The sequence below is a fragment of the Anser anser genome, assembly GCF_964211835.1.
Source record: "Anser anser genome assembly, chromosome: 5".
NCBI classification, from domain to species: domain Eukaryota; kingdom Metazoa; phylum Chordata; class Aves; order Anseriformes; family Anatidae; genus Anser; species Anser anser.
The window spans coordinates 35,025,548-35,044,717 of record NC_139725.1 but is presented as its reverse complement, the minus strand read 5'-3'; the positions used below and the strand labels follow the sequence as shown (position 1 = coordinate 35,044,717).

Genomic DNA, 19,170 nt, shown 5'->3' with positions numbered 1-19,170 from the left:
TCTGGGAAAACTGGGACTTCAGCGAACCTGCCTGTCAGATGAAGATACAAGTACTGTTCCTGCTGTCAAGCAGTTCTGCACTAAAAACATCAAACTACAGGCAATCTACAGGCTCTGGACAAAATTTGTGTAATTTTAAATGACAAATGATCTGAGTTATCCACCCTCCCAAATCTTCCATAGCTCTCATACAAAATGTATGCCCCTTACTGTGTAGGCAGGTGGTACTGAAATCCCTTTTCTTCTATGGCTTGGAGAAACTTCGATTACAAGAAAGAGAGACTTCCCATTCTAACAAGTCTCCTCTGTAGAGGCAACAAATGGACTTTAACAGAAAGGCTTTGTGTCCGTTAACCACACATCTGTGAGTGTAGAAATATGCAACTATTATAGGCTCCCCAGGAAAATTTATCACCAAATTCAGTCCTGCAAATCTATCTGCTCTCCAGAAACAGACATCAAAAACATCTCGCTTATAGTAACTCATTCACGTTAGCTGCAAAATCTGCTCCTCAGAGTGCTTGGCACGAGTGCTCTCTCTCAAAATGCATGTGTTCATTCTCTCTCCACTGATAACTGAAAAGTGAAGGAGGGACAGGCAGCACTTTTCTGTAGTGCCCTAGGGACCAAGGGATCCCAAGCAAGAGCCTGTCAGGAGCACATCACCCCAGCTGAGATTTTCAGCCCAAAGGGCTGCTTCACGGCTGGGTCACTGACAGCAGCAGCTTCACACCTATCACACGGCTCACTGTAGTCTTGCACTCAGCATGATAATTTTGTAGTTTTCTCTCCAGAGCAAAAGAATTGCAGAAGTCCTGAGAGCATTTGAGGAACGCAGGAAATACAATCTCATGAGCTATTGCAAAAAGAGTATGAGAGAGCTTATCAACATTTGCTGTAAGAACCTGAAAGAATTTTTACCTGCCAGATGCTGAGTTTCTCAAAACCAAAAAACACAGAATGAGGGGGAGGAAAAAAAAAAAACACAAAAAACACCTTCCCCACCAACAAACAAACACACACCCACCCCAAACAGTCTTGCCAACAAGTTCTAATGACGACACTCTGCTGGACTCCATCTCTCAAAAAGGGAATCCCGCATAACCTGTCAAAGCCCTAAGGACCTTCTCACTACTATTTTTGCTGTTTATACTACAACTGTACAAAGCATGGAGACAATGTTGTACAGTGCTGCATGCTGTAAAATACAAGCAGTACAATATAATTTCTGTCTTGAAGAGCTTACACTATCCTTGCAAGCAAGATAGAACAAGTTACTGTGAAAAGGGAAAAGATACAGTGCAGATGACAGCAAGATGACGATGATAAGGCCTACGCACACAGAGGGCTGAAAAAAAAACAAAACATATGGCTCTAAGTTAGCTCTAAGAATCTCTCTCCTGTTTATAAGCAGATAATTCAGCTTATTTCCAGTTGTCATTCAGTGCTGCCTTCACTGAGTGGCTTATTTCTCACGGGCATCCCATCTGTCCCGTTCCTGGCCCTTCCCCTCTGCCTCTTCCATTCCCCCAAGGGTACTGAGACCATTTTAAACAGGAGGACATTGTTTCCTCTACAGTTTTATTTAGATAAAGAAAGGTAGATGTACAGGACTGAACAAGCTGAAAGTTTTTTTCTGATAACAAAGCTGGTGTCACTGCTATTGCCAGAGGAAGTCAAAAGAGTAGTATCACAGTTGTCCCTAAGAAATGAGTTTACCAAATTGTTCTAGCCAATCCAGGGAGCAGGAGAAAATGAGGTACCTTCATTACTATAATATTTCTCACCACGATAACATCTTCCTATCCAATGGTCTCAAGCTATATAGCACTGGCAGTCCTGTTATTCTGAACTAGATAAGTGTCCCTTAGTGTAAAAGTGCTCTACATAGCGCAGACCTGGGATTTTGAACTAAAAGTCCATGCCAACCACACAACCGACCTAAATGCAGCATCCAGCCCCCACTCACAGCAAACACACACATCACAGACAACTTCTCAGATAGATATTATCAAAGCAGTCATCAGAGAGCACATGAATGGCCACAAGATCCAGCAGGGACACTTCAAAGTAAACCCGGCTGAAACATCCTCTTATATAAAAAGGGAATCTTGGACATCAATTTGCAGAGCCCAATAGGGGCAATGAAGCATCTGCAAAACAACAGCAAGATGCCTTTCACAATCATGCTCCAGCTGGCAGGTAGACCCAAAGATATTGCACCATAAACAAAGGAAAACAATAAGTGTTCTGGGAGAAGAACAGAAAAAATGCCTTTCCAAAGTCTTGAACAGAGTAGGTCATCTACCTGCAAACTGGAAGAGAAAAGTTTAAAGCACACTGTTAGCACAGAAGAAAAACAATAAAGTACTAATAGGAAGCCTCTTGGTGAAGAAAAGTTTGTGCTGCTTCTTCTAGCTGAAGGGAAATAAACACACAGCTTCCCCTTAAGATTCCAGAAAACTTGAAGCGGGACACGATGTGCATTCCCTCTGAGAGATTAAATCCATTAGCACGGGGGCCCTGCTTTTCTTCAGTACAAGAACAATCAAGAAAACAGGATGATAGATAATGTATAGGAGGAACATGTCCCTTTAAGATATGTTGGCACAGAAGATAGGCTGGAAGAAGTAAAGCAGCATTAGTCCATAATTACACAGAGGGTTTTCAAGAGTCTGTATTTCATGGAGATTCAAAAGCAGAGCAGAGACTTCTTGGGTTTGTTACGAGCAAATACCAGTAGCATTTCAGCAGATCTATAAAATTCAGACTAGTCCTGAGAGAGGAATAATTTTACTCTTTTAGCTAAAAGATGTGGATTAATTCACAGAAGAGTGATTGAGCCCTGTTCCTGTAAGAGTCGGTAGTGAGTCAGGTGAGAGAAGCCTCAAGGAACTCCCAAGATTGAAAGCAGATGTCCACATAATTGGGACAAATGAACAATTGAATAAAGTGGGCGAAAAAAAATATCCTTAAAGACTAAAAATATTCTGGAAGGGGAGCTGTACAGATGAGGGTCAGCCCTCTGCAATCAGCAATCAGTGCTAGGCAGTGAATAGCAGTGGAATACATAACCAGTCTCGTTTCCTGAGCTAAGGACAACTCATTGACTGCAAAACACTTACAGCTCGATCCATACAAAGCTATATGACCACCTAGTTTTCAACTCCGAAATTTCACTCAAATAATCTAAATCCCAAAACCGAGTATTTTCTTAACAATTATCCATAAAAAAGCTGTTGTAACTGGTACAAAGACTTGAAGTGACTCACGGTAAGGCGGAGCATTGCAATGTGTGATGGAAAGGCCATGACTGCTCTTCAGTGGTGAATCCAGTGAGGGGAGGGTCCATGGAACACTGCTGTGTTGAACAGTGTGCCTTCTGAAAACTGCTTGGAGAATATCTAACACACTAACTTCACATCCTTGACACACTAACTTCATTATTTCTGCAAAGTTACAGAATTGTATTACTTTATCCTACACACACTTGAAAAAAATTATTTGCTTGGGCCTACCTCCTAGCTTTCTGAACTCTGGGCTTAGCCTGTAATACTAAGCGAACACCGTGCTTTCCTTACTAATGTGAAGAATTGGACACCTAATAACAAGCTCCTTTATCTTAAATCCTTACAGCGCACTTCAAAACACAGACACGCCAATCCTCTCCTGTAGAATAACCTGGAACAAGCAAAACACTAGAACATTACAAACAAACCTTAGGAATCTCACGAGTTATCTTAGAGTTCTAAGGTATTAAGGTTAAAAAATAAAAATCAAGATCACGCTGACTTGCTTGGCAGAGCAATACAAGCCAGTGGATCTGAAAGTATAGCCTGAACAAATGCTGACAGTCGGGTGGGTGAGTAGAATTCTACTGGGCAGCGAGAGCACACCACTTAGCCCTGGGAAACTTCCTATTCTGTCTACCTCCATAGTTCCGATTATTTTTTCTCCACCTAAGAAAGATTCACACATTCCATATGCTGTGAGTTTCACAGCTCTCCACATCACAAAGGCTGTTTGTGCTTTGGTACAGGGACACAATGTCATCTGTTAAGCTCCAGCTATACCACATAAAAAAGACAGAAAAAAAAAAAGAAGTGAGAAGTTCTAAATTACTCGCAGAAAAAAAACATGCCATCTTTTCCTGTCTTTCAGGAAATCAGAAGCTCCATGGAAAACTCAGTGTGAACACAAAGCCATTGTAGAATGTCATATCTTTGAAAACAAAGAGGGAAAACATGAGCTCCAGTCAATCAGAAGGTTGTGCTCCATGCTGACAGTTCTGTTTGTTTGTTACAATGGTCTGGAATTACTATTTATGCTTTCAGAAGTGGAAGAGGGATAGGAAGTGAAAAGGTGGTGGTTATCAGGTCATGATGAAGAAATACTGTAGAGAAGCAACATCAGCAGTTTTTAAAGAGTGTGGCAGACCTCTTTGACCACCATTTAATTTTTGAAGTATATATGTGCAGGAGTTTCGAAAAGGCCCTGAGGTGTCAGCTTGAAAGCAGGTGCAAACCAAACCTGATCTGGATAGATGTCTGAATGACAATTTCAGCTAGGTATTTCAGAGCCACCTTGCTTTCAATCTTGGTAAACAAATCCTGCCGAGGGTGGAGGTCATTATAGTCGTGCTCTTTATCTTTAAGCTCTTGTTTACTATTTGTTCAGCTGATTAATCTTGGTATTACATTCTGTGGAAAGTCACCTGTATCAGATGGAGTATCATCATTCCCAATCACATGGTGTGCACAGATTGTAACTTCATTTGTCCCCAATACCTGCTCTCAATGATTAACTCTCCACAACTCTCACATATCAATGACTGCTACCACTGCAACTTGCTCAGAACATGGAAGTGCACTACAGGGAAAGGTTAATAGTAAAACATAACAGCCTTGTTCAACTGTTTTATTCTTCTTGATTGTTCCGTGTAAATGCCTTTATTACAGAAGTGTTACATGGGACTTCCAGATCTTGTAACAGGGACAATTCACTCCAAGTGAAAGCTGGAAGTACTTTGTTGAGAACAGAAGAGATAAGGTACTACCAAAAAAACATTTTCTTGTTACAATGCCACCTACCTAAAAGACTTGTTCTATAAACAGAAAAATGAGATAGCCCATATCTTACCTCCTCTGCCAAGCATGGACAAAAACACACTGGTCTTGAGCAGCTTCTTACCCTGTCTCCAAAACAACTTGCTTTAAAAATTTCTGCTCAGACTTGCTGCATAGTTTATTTTAATTACTATTTTACCAGTGAGAATCTCTGATATCTCTAAGTTTAAAATACGCATGGGGCAGGGAAATACAATGGAAGTTGTCCAGACAACTGAAATAGCAAGTTGGATCTCATTTGGAGGTTAAATGGATGCTTCAGTGAAAAAAAAAAAATCTCTGGTCAGCTCAGAAAGAAAGTTGTTCCTGTGCTTTGAAATTCTCTTCCACAGACGTAGCACAGAGAGTTTTGTGAAATGCTCTGCACGTTGATTTGTCTCAGCAAAAGTTAACAGGAAAGCAAGCAAGCAAGCAGGTTTTCAAATGGGCAAGGGACAGACTGAAACATACCAACTGCAAGCACACCCATTACCAAGAGATTTTTTAATGAAGCTGCCTGGAAGACCTTGAAATATTGTGTAAGACAATAAGTTCGCAAAACATACAGTGATCAGCTGAGTCAACATCAACAATGTTGAAGAACAGCACAGTTTCCCTCCCCCCTAAATCCTTCCGAATTAGTAGGAAGAGATTATCTGTGCTAATTATTATGTTCCTTTTAAGGACTTATACAGATTATAAGGGAGCAAGAGACATTCTATTAAAGCATTCAGCACAATACCAATCACACAAGGAGACAAAACAGTTCAAATTCATGCTCAGAAAAAGAAAGAATAAGTGCTGCTGAAACCAGAAGCACTCCCTGCTTTTGATACTGGCCAACAGCCCTGACTAAGCCAAGCACAATTTGTTTTTGTTTTTTTTTCCATGCTTTTAAAAACTCTCTTCCCCAAAGTGACTGCTTCACATGGAGGTTTGTAACAGGAGAGGTACTGAACTCCCCAAAGTGACTGCTTCACATGGAGGTTTGTAACAGGAGAGGTACCGAACTGTACGAAACCCATGCACGTTTCTGAAACATGCTCAGGCAGCCCTTGGCTAACCTAGTGAAATCCAGCATTCACAATATAATCAGCATGTGTCCAGCTCCATTCTCCATGTACCCTGCCTGTTTCCAAAAGCCCCCCTCAGGCTGCCCGTATTGGCAGTGTCCTCATGTACTTACTATTCAGTGAAGAACCTGGCAATGCCATACTGACTAATATCTTCTCTGTTCTCCAACAGCTGGCTCACTGCATCCTCCATGTACGTGAGGACATGTCTTTGAGCTGCAAATAAAAGACAGTAAGAGAGAGAAATTAGAATACAAGGGGGCCTGCAAAGCCCAGAGCCAGACCAGCCTCGCTCTGTGCCTTACAAAACAAGCCAATAAACATTCGCTCCCTCAGTTAGAGAGCAGAGTCTTAATTCTCCTAGATATGGATAGTAGAACTCTTGACTTAAATCCTGCTTTCATTCCTGGCTACACAGAGGTAGTCATTAACAGTGTGGACCCCCCCCCCCCTTTTTTTTTTTTTTTTTTTTTTTTAAGTCCCCTGAGATTCTGCAAGCGAAGGAAGTTGCAGATGCGATGGAGTTGTCTGCCTTGCTGGAAAATGCTTATTCCTGATCTCTGTTCCGAGTCACAGCCATCTTTCCTATACAGATCATCAATGCTGTATCAATGGGGTTGTTGCAGAGCTTTACATGTTCCCCACCTGTCCCTGCTTACCGAAGCCAAGTAGCTCTAAGGTTGTTCTGTAAAGTTTTTTTCCTAAAGGTGCAAATAAAAGTACATCTGTTTCCACACAAGCATCAATGAATGTTCTTGGAGTGGCAGGTGGGGAACAGGTCTCATTGCCAAGAGAGATTTACATTGCTCAACAGTCAATCTCAAGTAACTGCCTAAACCAAACGTAAGGAGATTTCAGAAGAGGCAGATCTGCCACCGCCCAACCCCAGAACCCCGCTCACTTATAAGACTTCTGAGTTAAGGTAGTTTGGTACAAGGCAAACCATTTTGCTGCTTCTACAGGGGGCAGACTCTGTACAAGTCAAGCGTTTGCCAGGGAGGAAACAGCGCAGATTTGCCACTGAGAGCCTTTGATGTTTTTGGCTGGAAACCAACTCGGAGCAACAAAGAGCCGAGGCTGGGGTGATGCGCCAGCTAGCAAGCAGAAGACTTTCCAAATCTACAAGTTCAACAATCAGAAGACAAGTCACAACGAACCCAGGAAAATCGTTCCTAACCTGGAAAGCGCACAAGCCCTGTTCCCAAAGCACACGCCTCCATCCTAAACACGTATGCTACTGCACCTTTGCAAGTAGTGTCGTGTCCTAAAAAGAGCAGGAGAAAACCCTTAGGGGATATAGGAAAGGCAAAGGCTGTTCTTGCTCCTTGCCAATCTATTCCAGACTTGGCAGCATCATCCCCTCAACCAGCAACTGGCCAACCTCAGACCCACATCAATATTCTTCAACCCATTTTAATTTGTGCTTAATATCCTGGTAAGCATCAAGCCTGTGCCACTCGATACACAGCATGGAAATCCCTTTCATCTTAGTGTGGGGCAGGTGGACTTCAAGAGAGGCCCGGAAGTGATTATTCCCAGTGGATACAGTGATTAAAAGTATGTATGAACATTGATTGCTATCAGGGGATTTCTCTGCCTAGAACACTTTTCAGGACAATGGCAAAATTGGTTAAGCACACCCTGGAAAATACCTTGCAGCTGATAGCAAAATGGTGAGCCAAAGGTTCAAAGATATTATCTGGCACTAAAAGATACAGGGCGTAGCTTTATTTAATTATTTTAATGCAAAGGAATAAATTTAATTTATGTGAGTGATTAAAGAAAAATAGCTCTGCGCACCTGTGTCCCCTGAGGGAGGAATGAGTCGTGCAGCTCAGTCACAGTCTTAAGATAACAGCAACTGGGTAACTTTATTTCAGCCCATCCTTCCTTCCTCTTCATTATGCAGCCCATCTTACACCCAGAAACCGTCTTCCCAGGCCCCTCGTGAGCTGTCAGCGGTACCAGGTTAAGCCAGGAAACCCTACAAGCAGACAGCCTTCCACTCACATCGGTCTGCAACGCGTTCCTACTCAACTGCAAAACCATTTCCTAAACTTTGTGGGGAAGCATACACACCTTTTGTTGAAGGGCCCCTATCAGCGAAACACATTTTTGTTATTTGGCTTGTTTGGAGTCATTAACCTCTCCCCTAAAAGACTAAGGGAATAAACAGACATGGTCCTACAGTGCTGCACAACACAATAAAACTGACCTTTATAACAAAGACCTTTGAGTCTGCTCCTGGAGAATAACTTAACTTTCAGCATGGAATTTCAGACATTTCTGTCACATGTAAGTGTACGCAAATATGCACGGGTCACTACTGAATACAGTCACTGGACAAAGGATATTTCTGTTAAGCTTTTTGCTGCATGGTCTCTGGATCCTGGCAAAGAACCTCTCTCCATATTTCCCAGAAGGTAGGTAGGGGAGTGGGGGAGGGAAGAAATTAGTGAGCAGAGAAGCTGAAAGAAAATAGCACTTGCAATCTACTTTAGAAGCCTCTCTCCTTGGCTCTTCGACTACTGTGCTGTTTTCCAGGTAGCACAGCTCACAGTGCCAAACCAAATTCCAGTTCTGGCTTCCTGTTCTCTGGCTGCCTAGTTTCATGGAACGGTATGAGCAGTGTTTTATAGCCCGACCAACTCGATCCTACACAAAAAAAGTCATAGAATAAAACTTAATTTGCAGGCAGGTTCTAGCAGGCCAGAGAGGCAAAATAAAATGCCAGGAGTCTGGTTATAGCAAAACATTAGTGCCATAATTTATACAAATGGTACTTTCCATAACAAACACTGGAACCATACCGCAATGTTACCTATTTATGCAAGCACAGAGTTAAAAATCCATGGGGTCCTGTACAAAACAAACATGATGATTCATAGGTTTTAACAATGTTTTAGATTCTTTGAAAATCTGGGGAGATGGCGTATTGGTACAGTCATTGGTCATACTTTTGAAGTTAACTTTGCAATAAGGCAAGAAGTCCAAATCAGTATGCAAAGACCAAATACTCATTCAACAATGCCATTACAGCTTGCTCTCTCTGCTCATTTCCTTCCTGATAGGACTCCGGTATGTTGCAGCTTCCATGCACATTACCTTCATCATTTATTGTTTATGGCTTATTCCAACAAAAGATCTCCCTGCTCATACAAAACCTTCCTAGGTAGTGGATCACGCAACCTGTATTTGCTAAGCTCTTCCCCAAACATGCCCACACCCCACCATCACTCACGTGCTCAAGGTTCAAAGTGAATTTTGGAATTAAGGCACTTTGGCTCAAAACCAAGTTCAGGGTTGAATAGTGGCTGTTCAATCCAAGCATGGCCAGACCAGGTCATACAAGTTTCCTCCAGCTTACAAGAAAAAGGCAAACAAGGATTACATGCACAGTCAATCCACATTCTCTGTGTACTCTACAACAACAGTTTACACGATCCCAACTAATTCCCTTTAGCTGTAACAGTACCCAATCACGTACCAAAAATAGTCCTTTTCTAAGTCTGTGAGTGACTTCTTTCAGTCTGCTTATGAGAACAAACAGTCCTGATAATCTGTAACTTGATGACAAAATATGCTAAGTACAAGCATTGATACTTGAAAAAATCTTGAAGGAAAAGGAAAAATGAATGCAAATAATACCAATACATGAAACAGAATATATGCTTTGAAATTCTCAAAGTCAGAAATTCAGGAGGAAGGAAGGAAATACACGTCACCTTTAAGTAATGATATTGCATATATGTATTTTTTTATTATTATTTTATTTTTTTAATTACCGGTAGTGCTCAGGAACCAGGAGGATTAAGACCTTACGTGTGCTGTAGTACTGTTCACAAGGGTTGCGTAACACCTACTTTAGCACACACTGGGAACATGATCGAGTTAACCATGCTGCTTCTGCATATTAGCTACGTACTTTTACAGCTTAGATACATTTCCCTAACACTACATTAATAAGAAGTTTCTCTTTCCAAGAAGTTTGCTTTTTCTTAGAGGCATAGAGAAAAATAATACTGAAAAGAAAACACCAGCATGCTTACCAAAAGTGCTACTGCATGTCATAAACAAAGGGAATAGGAAACATGGGGTGGCCAGAGGATGCAATAAAAAGAGCAGCAGAAGCTGCAAAGAGAAAAATAAAGTGTGCCAAACAAGTTGAAGGAAGACTACGATTGGAATAAATTTACACAGGATAGTAAAACACACATCAGGACAGGCCAGCAGGCATATCCTGCTAAAAGAAGCAGCAGAAAGAGCCCTACAGCAGAGGTAAGCCTTACCGAATGATCAAATCAGCTAGCTACACTAGTGCTCAGCTCTTCAAGAGAGATGCCTTCTAATGGAACATGAACTCTCTACCAGAGCAATTTCTAGAGTAGGTTTTCTTTTTTTTTTTTTTTATTTTCCCTACCTGGTTCATTCCTAGCATAGCAGAATATTTTGAAAAATCAGGAGTGAGAATTCCTGGATAATAAGACCAATTTTTATTAATTATTTGCCTCCTCCTCGACTAAAGTGCTGAAAATACACACTCTTCGATGCAATTAACGATATAATTTATTTCAGTTATCAGAAGTTCAAAAGCATTGCAAGCTTTAACGCACTTGAAATATTTTCTGCATTTTTAAATCTCTAAGAGTGTACAAAGTATCAGCTAAGTACACTTTCCGAATTTATTCTAAATTGGTGTTTAACTAAGGAGCCTGCTGTATTACTGAATTTTGGAAAGAGACATCTACGATAACACCAAACCAGCTGCATGCAAGGAACAATAATGATGTGAGAAGGAATTAGCAAGGATACAAACTGCAAGAACAAAATAACAAATTCTGGAAGATTTTCCAGCATTAATGGTCTTTCAGGATGCTATTCTTAATCTCTTCAGATATCCCCAAGGAAAGGACTGAGCAAGAGAAGTATGTAAACAAAACAATCAACCTAAAAGCTAAATCACCATACAGCTGTGGTTCCTTCCAACTTGGCAGTAAAATTTCCTACTAACCCTAAAAAACGGGGTAAAAGGACAAAACATGTGACAAAGTGCAAGGAGACCTGGTCGGACCAGAGATAAACACTACGATGGGAGACCCCTATTCACGCACCCCTATTCAGGAAAGCATGCTAAAAGGCAACATGACACATTGTATTTTGTACGTTTAGAGTTTCGTAACTGCTTTCAATAACAACAACAACAAAATGTTTCAGTTTATAGATTTATGCTGACCATAACTGAAAATTTGTTTCGAACAATTAATCAGCATATTAATTGCAAACCATGACATTACCCTCTTTCAGTTTGCACACACATCCTCAGACCACACACAGACCGACTTCGCTGCTCAAGTCCCTCCAGCAACCACCTCCTGTAAGACACAGTACAGCTGCTAGGAATCACCACCTCTTCATTGCAAAACTGTTGAGCTATTTAAAAAAATACAAAATAAAAAAAATCTGAGTTTACACAGTGCGTTATTAACACTGTGGAAGTAATCATCATTCCAGCTTGTTCTAAGGACACTAAATAACCCAGTGGCTCCCTAACTCTTCAGACTCACATGCTCTCCAGTTCTGGAAGTCTCCCTAGCTCAGTCTCACATTTCCCTTATGCCCTTCAAGCTAAAGTGGAAGTCCTGAAGTGCAGCAGCAGGTTTGGGGACGAAACTGCAATCTTTTGGAGAAAGTACTAGATGTTGGAGAAACTACTAGTATCTTAGAAGATTCTAACGTATCATTTTTACATTCAAACTTTAATGCATCTGCGAGGAAGTCATTCATACTCCATGTTATAGACATCCCATCCATACAACAGAGCAAGAAAGAAAAAGAAGGAGAAAAAAAAAAAAAAGCATTGCATTGTTTTCACTTTTTAGACCACAAGCTTTTTCAGCCAGAGTGCTTCACACAAGCTTGTCAAATACCTCAATGAAAAGGAGGTTCAGCATGGGCTGAGATGTCTGGATACCAATGTAAACTATATGTTGAATATGCTGGTAAAGAAATTGTTTGTGCTCAGGAAAATTGAGTTGGGAAGTCCAAGACTGTTCAGAAGAAGAGTAAACCCTGGGCGTGTGCAAAGTCTCTGCACAACTGAAGTTCTCTGCTGGAAGCTGCCATTGGTTTTGTAAAAGCACCAATGCCATGAATGTTCTTTCAATTCATTAAGCTCAAGACCTCTTCAGAGAGAGATGAGGAAACAGGACCATGTTTCTGGCACTCAGTAGCCCCATGCTTTACCAAGAAGGCATTTCCCTAACAGAATATTTATGTTCTTACATGTCTTATGTTGGCAAAGGAAGAAAAGAAACAACATCCTGGAGTTGGCAAGTGAAAAGCAGGAGAATGCAGGGGAAAATAAAAGTTCAGAAATTTGCAATAATCTTCAGCACTTTCTTTATAACAGAGGAGGAGGGGAAACATACAATTTGAAGCTTCAGAAGACAGCTGCATGAGTAGAACAATACACTAAGTGCTCCACTGCCTGCTATAAATAACCAAGCAATCACCAGTTATTAAACCATAATGAGGAAGGCATGGAAAAGTGTCTCAAATAGGCCTCATTTTGCCTACTGTAGTTCTAGTCTCATCCATCAAATGTAAAACACATTTTCATCACTATCCCCAAACACTAAATGTTGTTTACTCAGTGAAAACGCTGTTTAAAATATCCTGCTTGTTACAACTTCTTCGCTGTAGCCTTTCTGCCAACTTTGCAGACCTCATTTCCTTTCCTATTCTCTCAATTCTAGTCACCTCTGTTCTTCTACCTGCTGTCTCACAGTCACTATGGCATGAGTTTTGCATTTTCCAGGAACTCTGCTGTACCAAAGATTTGCATTTATTTTTCATTTTAAGTGAATGTTTGATTCACTTCTTCATGTTTATTTCTATTTTAACTCACAACTTTTTTTCCCCCCCTTAGAACATGTTCAACTGTGTAGTACTCTTAGCATCCAAATTGGACACAAAATATATATATTTTTTTCATATTTAAGGTAAAAGTGAACACAGCAAGTAACACTAGGTTATTTTGGCCACTCATTTTTATTTGTTTGCCTATTTTCAGTTCTGAGAAGGGAGGGAAAAGAGGTTAGGTGTAGCTCACCCATTCCAGGCCAGGAAAGACTGAGTGCCATCTGATCTGGGAGACTCAAAGAATACCTTATGTGGCAGCCTGGGGCAACACAATTTCAGAATGAAATTACAGAATGTGAAACTTGTTTATCACAGTTGCTTACAACCCCACATCAGACAACAATATTAACCAGACTTCAAGGTACACAACACGACAAAGCCAAACAATGGCGATTTCAGAATGCTAAATAATGCAGAAAACTAAAAAGCATCTTATAAAAACAGTTTTTATCAATTCCCCACTGTGAAGACAAAATTCATTCTGTATTGTGTGTGAGCAGCTTGGTAAGTCACAAAGTCTCGTGAAGACAAAACAATTACTCTTGATGACATTTACAGCCAATGAAAATACCCCTGCGTAGCAGACGCTTTCTCTCTAATAGAGGACAGATTGTAACTTAAACAGAAGGATGTGCTATGTGATCAACACAACAAGCTCTTATACAAGCTACTGCTCAACCTGCATGCTCATATGTGTGTCTTCACCTAACCCAAATGTCACAAAAATTTAGAAGGGTTTACAAAATGAAAAGGGAATGGTAGATTAGCAAGTAGAACAGAGATAAAAGGAGGCTCACTTTAAGTAGGCTAATAAAGCTGCTTGCACCGCGCAATATTACACACCTCTCAGAAGTCTCACTTCTCAGCTTCAGGTGTAAAACAGAAAACTGGCTATTTCTCCTTACTCTTTAAGATTTTTTTAGTCTGCCTCCTAGATTGTTTTGACTGATTCAGTCCTTACTGACAAATTTCACACGAGTAAGAGCTAAGCGCCGATTTCATTAAAAACAATTAAACAAACCTAAAACCAAGTTGGCTCATTAAAAAAAAGAAATTTTGCAAGTTTCAGCCTAGAGCAACTCTGTGGAAAAGTTATGAGCGCCTCTATTAATGCGTAGGTTGAAAACGCTGACGTGGTGTGATAGAGTAGTACACAACTGAAGGGTGTATTTACGTGGCATGCTGTGATATTGTTCTCAAATACCTGAACTAGCGCCAACATTGAAATCAGTAGTAGGAACTTCACCGAAGTGGATCTCCTGAGAATCATCCTGAACTGAGAACTAAACCTCCGATTTCTGCCTTGAGTTTCCTTAACGCAGAACAGCATTGTGGTCACGTAGGGGGATGCACAAAGCATCCCAGTAACTGTCTAGTAGCAAAAGCACGAGATTCTACTCCGAGAGGACCTACGTCACTCCTCTGCTTAACCACTTCAGCTCTCTTTCTTGCCATGACTCTGAAAGAACAATCGGATCCCTACTCGTTGACACCAGTGCTAGGTTAAAGAAACAAAGTTCTTTTAGCCTCCCCCCTGCAAGACTGGATTTCCATTTACTGGAAGCTAGCGATGTTCTCCTAGCCTTGTCCCATTCTGACTTACCAGAGATGGCAAAATCATGGTGGAATATGTACTACAAACCAATAGATGACATTTCTTACATTTTATTGTATAAGAAAGCTCCGGTAAGTTATGTATATCTTAATAGTTGTTACCAAACAGCATTTCGGGCCTAGAAAGTGATGGCTGAAGAATTTCACTCTTAAAATATTGACTTGTACGCATTCCAAGTGCTTACTACTTGCAATTCATCTCCTCTTTAGCAATTAAATAAAGTCATATTGACTTTTCTCCACCATAATTATTTTTCTTGACATACTAACACCTAATCCCTTTGCTCCTCAGTTTACTGGAACATCGAGTAGTAGTAACACAAACTGCTAGAGCTTCAAAGTCTGCAGTCAGTAAGGGAGCAGCTGCTTTATAAGTGAAAAAATTTCCATTTTACGGGACGCAGATCAGCAGGAAACATCACCTTTATTCCAGAAGAAAGGCTAACGCCCAAACCGCCTCAGGACCTAGCCCAAACCACCTCACAACCTAAGAGCAGCACCCCTTCTGACGTTGCGAAACGAGCCTAAAATAGGTTTGCTCTCACAAAGGAGAGGGCAGGTAGAGGACTTCCAGCAGTCCTCACAGAGGACTTCGGATGGGCTACGGGGGGTCATTGCAGCAGCACCTTGCTCCGTGCCACCCCCACAGCCCAAGGATGCGGGGAGGAGGCGGCAGCCCACCTTCCTCAGCCCAGCCCAGCCTGAAGGAAGATGGCACCCAGGGGAGGCCCTGCGTCCAAGAGGAGCCCCGCAGCCCCCCAGGAGGCACCCAGAGGGGTGCAAGAGCCCCGTTCCCCGCCCGTAAGCCCCGCAGCTGCCCCCTCGCAGCCGAGATGGCGGACACAGAGCCCCCCCCTTCTCGCCTCAGGGACTCGCCGCTCCCCCGGGCGGGGAAGGCAGCGCACCGGGCTGCCCCGCCGCGCCGCCCCGCTCCTCACCCAGGTACTCGGGCCCCGGCAGCGAGAGCCGCTCGGGGCTCAGCATCCTCCCGCCGCCCCTCCCTGACGGCTTCCGCCCGTTTCCAAGGCTCCCGACGCTCAGGGCCCGGCGCTGCTCCTCCGCTGGCCCCGGCCGGGAACGAGCCCCGCCGCCGCCACCGTTCCGGGCCCCGCAGCGCTCGGCCGGGGCCGCCTGCCCCGCCTCGGCCCCCGCCCCAACGCCTGCAGCGGGGCCACGGCGGTCACCCTGCACCCGCCCGGCGCTCGGCACGGGCCTGGGGCTGCGGGCGAGGCTGGGAGGCCGTGAGCCGCCTCATGGGAAGGGGCTCTGGGGGGAGACGTGACGGCCTGGCCTGCCCTGAGGAAGGGGCTGGGGGTGACATGGCGGCCCGGCTGTGAGGAGGGGGCTGGGGGTGATGGCCTGGGCGACTGGGGACTCCTCAGAGGGAGAAGGGCTGAAGAGCCAAAATGGCATGAGGAGGAACGCGTATAAAGTCATTCTGGTTAAATTTAGGTTGGGAACCAGAAGGTGCCTAAGACCAGGGAGCTGCTGGAGGTTCTGGGCTGCAGCTGTGGGGGAAAGATCCAAATTCGAAGGTAAATGGAAATAAGTTACTGAAGGACATTGCGCAGCAACCTTGTTCCAGAGAGCAAGGCCTGAGCAGGGTGACCACGGAGGCCCCTTACAGTTACATTGGTTTGTCAGTACTGCTCCATGGCTCCCAGACTGTTTTGTGGCAGCCCTGGTTCTCCAGAGAGGAGGGAATGGGGAGCATCAGGCACTGCCTGTTACTCACAGGAAAGTAGAAAGTAACAGAAAAGTTCTGAGCCACAGGGCGCTCTCTGCTCGTCTGGGAAGTTCTCCTGGGACACAGGACAGGCAGAGCTCATCGCATGGCAGGAAGCAGCTCTGCTGGGTGCTTTTTCCACAGAAGCTGATGGGGCTAAAATTTCCAAATGCTTTTGCAGTTTCTTGCGTCAGCATTAGAAAACTCCCAGCCCAGGATGTAATCCCAGGAGTTCCAAAAGAAGAACTGGGAAGTGTTATGTTTTTAATGACATGCAAAAGAACAGAAATTAGATAAACCACTTACATGTGCATGCAACCTGCCTTTATTCCAGAAAAGGAAAGTGCTGTCGCTGTTGGAAACTCAACTAACTTCTACTCAAAGTACAGCCCCAGTTAAAAAGAGCAAATAGGATGTTATAGATAATCTATTTAAATTCCACATTCCCTCCACCACCCTCGCCCCCCCCCAGTTGCCTGGACCTTTCTGCTGTCTTTGTCTTGTTCTGTCTTTAAAAGAACATCTTAAATATAAGTATTTGAAAGCTGAGTAGTGAGAATAATGTAGGAAACAGACTGAGACACCCCAGTATGAAGAGCGATTGGATAAAAGTTAAGACTGTCTTAAAGAGGATCATTAAACATATAAAATGACGATATTATTGAAAATTATTTGTTACAATGAAGTTCACTTTAAAATCCATGTGTCCAGTTTTGCAGTTTAAGCATTTAGTTCTGTGTATTTAAAGGCTATAAATTTAAAGAAGAGAGATTTTGATACCAGATAAAATCAGATTGTAGAATACATTGATGCAAGATATTTTTGGAGCCAAGAATTCAGCAGAATTTAGAAAGGAAGTAGATGTTTTTACACAGAATGAGAAAATACGGGATTATGTTATTACATATAAAAACATATGGGGAAAAAAAAGAGCACAATGGCTGGAGGAACGTGAACTATTGTACTTCATGGTGAAGCCAATTATCTGACTAACAAGGTTTTGGAAAACATTTTTCCTAACATGAGGTCTATTCCATAACTGCTCACTTTAGGGTTTCAGGCACTTTGCAGTGAGGTATCTGGTTCTAGGCCACTGTTGGAGAGGAGACAGAATTTGGTAGACACCCTGTGATCGTTAGGTTTAAGAACACAGTTCTTGTGCTTTTAAAACTAATGTCGAGATCTGTTTTCACAAGCAGTCCTTTACTGTCATCCAGGCAGTTCGACTGGTATTTAAAAGCCAAATCTAGATGGCTTTCCTATATTCCCAGTCAGCTGTGCTGGTCAGAGCTTTCCGCAGGTTGTTCACTGTTTCGTTTTTGTTCTTTAACCCATTTCTGTAAAACACTATTTCTCCTTGGTCAGTTTCTGGAGCACTCCTTTACAAGATGCTTTTAATGTCAATTTTTAACAACTACATTACAATGTTTCTATTTTGTATTTTCTCTGGGATTTTTTTTTTCTTCTTACAGTTTGGTCTCTATGGATTGCACTGTGTTATTTCCCTTAAGCTAGCTCAGGGAATCCTTTTGGACACCGAGCGCATTTGTGGTTGTAATAATGATAAGTTTCAGTAGTAGTGGCGCCTGACTGTTAATGACTCGAAGAAAAATATATGAAAACAAGACGTAATTTCTGGAGCCATTTATAAACTTCCCTGTTTACTATAATTTCTTTCTGGGCCTGCCAGAGCCAGGATTAGGTGATAAAACTGATCAGCTGCAGCACTCACCTGTTCTCTCATGCTTGTGACCTGAAAAGGAAGAAATGCTGCCAGCCTGGCCATGGGTATTGCTTCCCCATATTCATCTTTGAACCCAAGACTATTGTGTTTTAATAAAAAGCTCTTTTAAATTGAGAAGGCTTTTCTGGATCAGTGGAAAACATCTGCAAGTTTAGTAGCTGCTCCAGGAAGAACAGCCCTCTAACAGGAGGTTAATGTTCTTTTGGACCCAGCTGGAAGAATGACAATGAAAAACAGTAGTTGTCTCTGTCAGCAACTCCTCGGTAGATAATCAGGGGTACAGGTCTCACGTTAGGACAAACATAGGGAGTAGACTGTCAGGGTTACCATCCACCCTGGCAAACATGGTGATGCTTACATCTTTTAACTAGACGTGCTGAGTTTGCCTACCAGCATTTGGGAATCCAAATCAGTCTTTCAAGAAGATCAGCTGGACTACATTGATATATTTTATGAACACCGCCTTTCAGAGTTAAAGTGACCTTGATTTGATTTAGCTTAATTCACTTCAAAGTCTGGTTTTGGAAGGCTTTCAGAAGTCATACCTTTAGGTAAATAGGGGTAATTTACTGTTATAAAAGACCATGTGTTCGCAAGTTTGAAAATAGTCAGTGGCATAATTTAAATTATATCATAAAAGAAAAGATCTCTATTAGGTTATGATGCATGGACTGGAAAACTCCTTCCTGTGTCAGTTTTACAAGAGTTTCTCATCAATTTAGCTTAAATCAGATTTCTCTTCTCCATTCCCACATACTTTGCACTCAGTGTGTTAATTGTGTTGTTTAATCTTTGCTGTTTTTATGATCACTCTTCTAAATGATACTATCAAAGTTCTTCTGATTATTTTTTATTAGCCAGAGTTCTGTGAGACAGCTCCGCATTCAGAGAGATTATTATATAGATAATAATAAACAGGACTAGATATCAAGCAACAAATTCCAGAGGGAATGCCTTGTTTTAAACAGACTGAGTCATTTTGTCTGG

General features: G+C 42.2%; 2 protein-coding genes across 7 annotated transcripts in view; one reads left to right on the top strand and one right to left on the bottom strand.

The window, feature by feature from the left end:
* The window catches only part of CSTPP1 (centriolar satellite-associated tubulin polyglutamylase complex regulator 1), a 116,637-nt gene extending 100,610 nt beyond the window's left edge, over positions 1-16,027 (bottom strand). For 3 of the 5 annotated variants that reach the window (XR_014585428.1, XR_014585429.1, XR_014585430.1), the window contains exons 1-2: positions 15,652-16,023; positions 6,292-6,394 (exon numbers count right to left, since the gene is read on the bottom strand). Coding sequence is in view for 2 of the 5 variants with exons in the window: in XM_083839512.1 (XP_083695638.1) it covers positions 6,292-6,394; positions 15,652-15,697 (149 nt within the window). In the remaining 3 variants the exon portion in view is untranslated. Of the gene's footprint in view, positions 1-6,291; positions 6,395-15,651 lie in introns of all 5 variants that reach the window. The other 2 variants (XM_083839512.1, XM_083839511.1) reach the window with 2 other exon arrangements.
* The window catches only part of LRP4 (LDL receptor related protein 4), an 89,751-nt gene continuing 86,088 nt past the window's right edge, over positions 15,508-19,170 (top strand). For both annotated transcript variants that reach the window (XM_083839441.1, XM_083839442.1), the window contains exons 1-2: positions 15,508-15,655; positions 16,166-16,248. The gene's annotated coding sequence lies outside the window, so the exon portion shown is untranslated. The remainder of the gene's footprint in view (positions 15,656-16,165; positions 16,249-19,170) is intronic.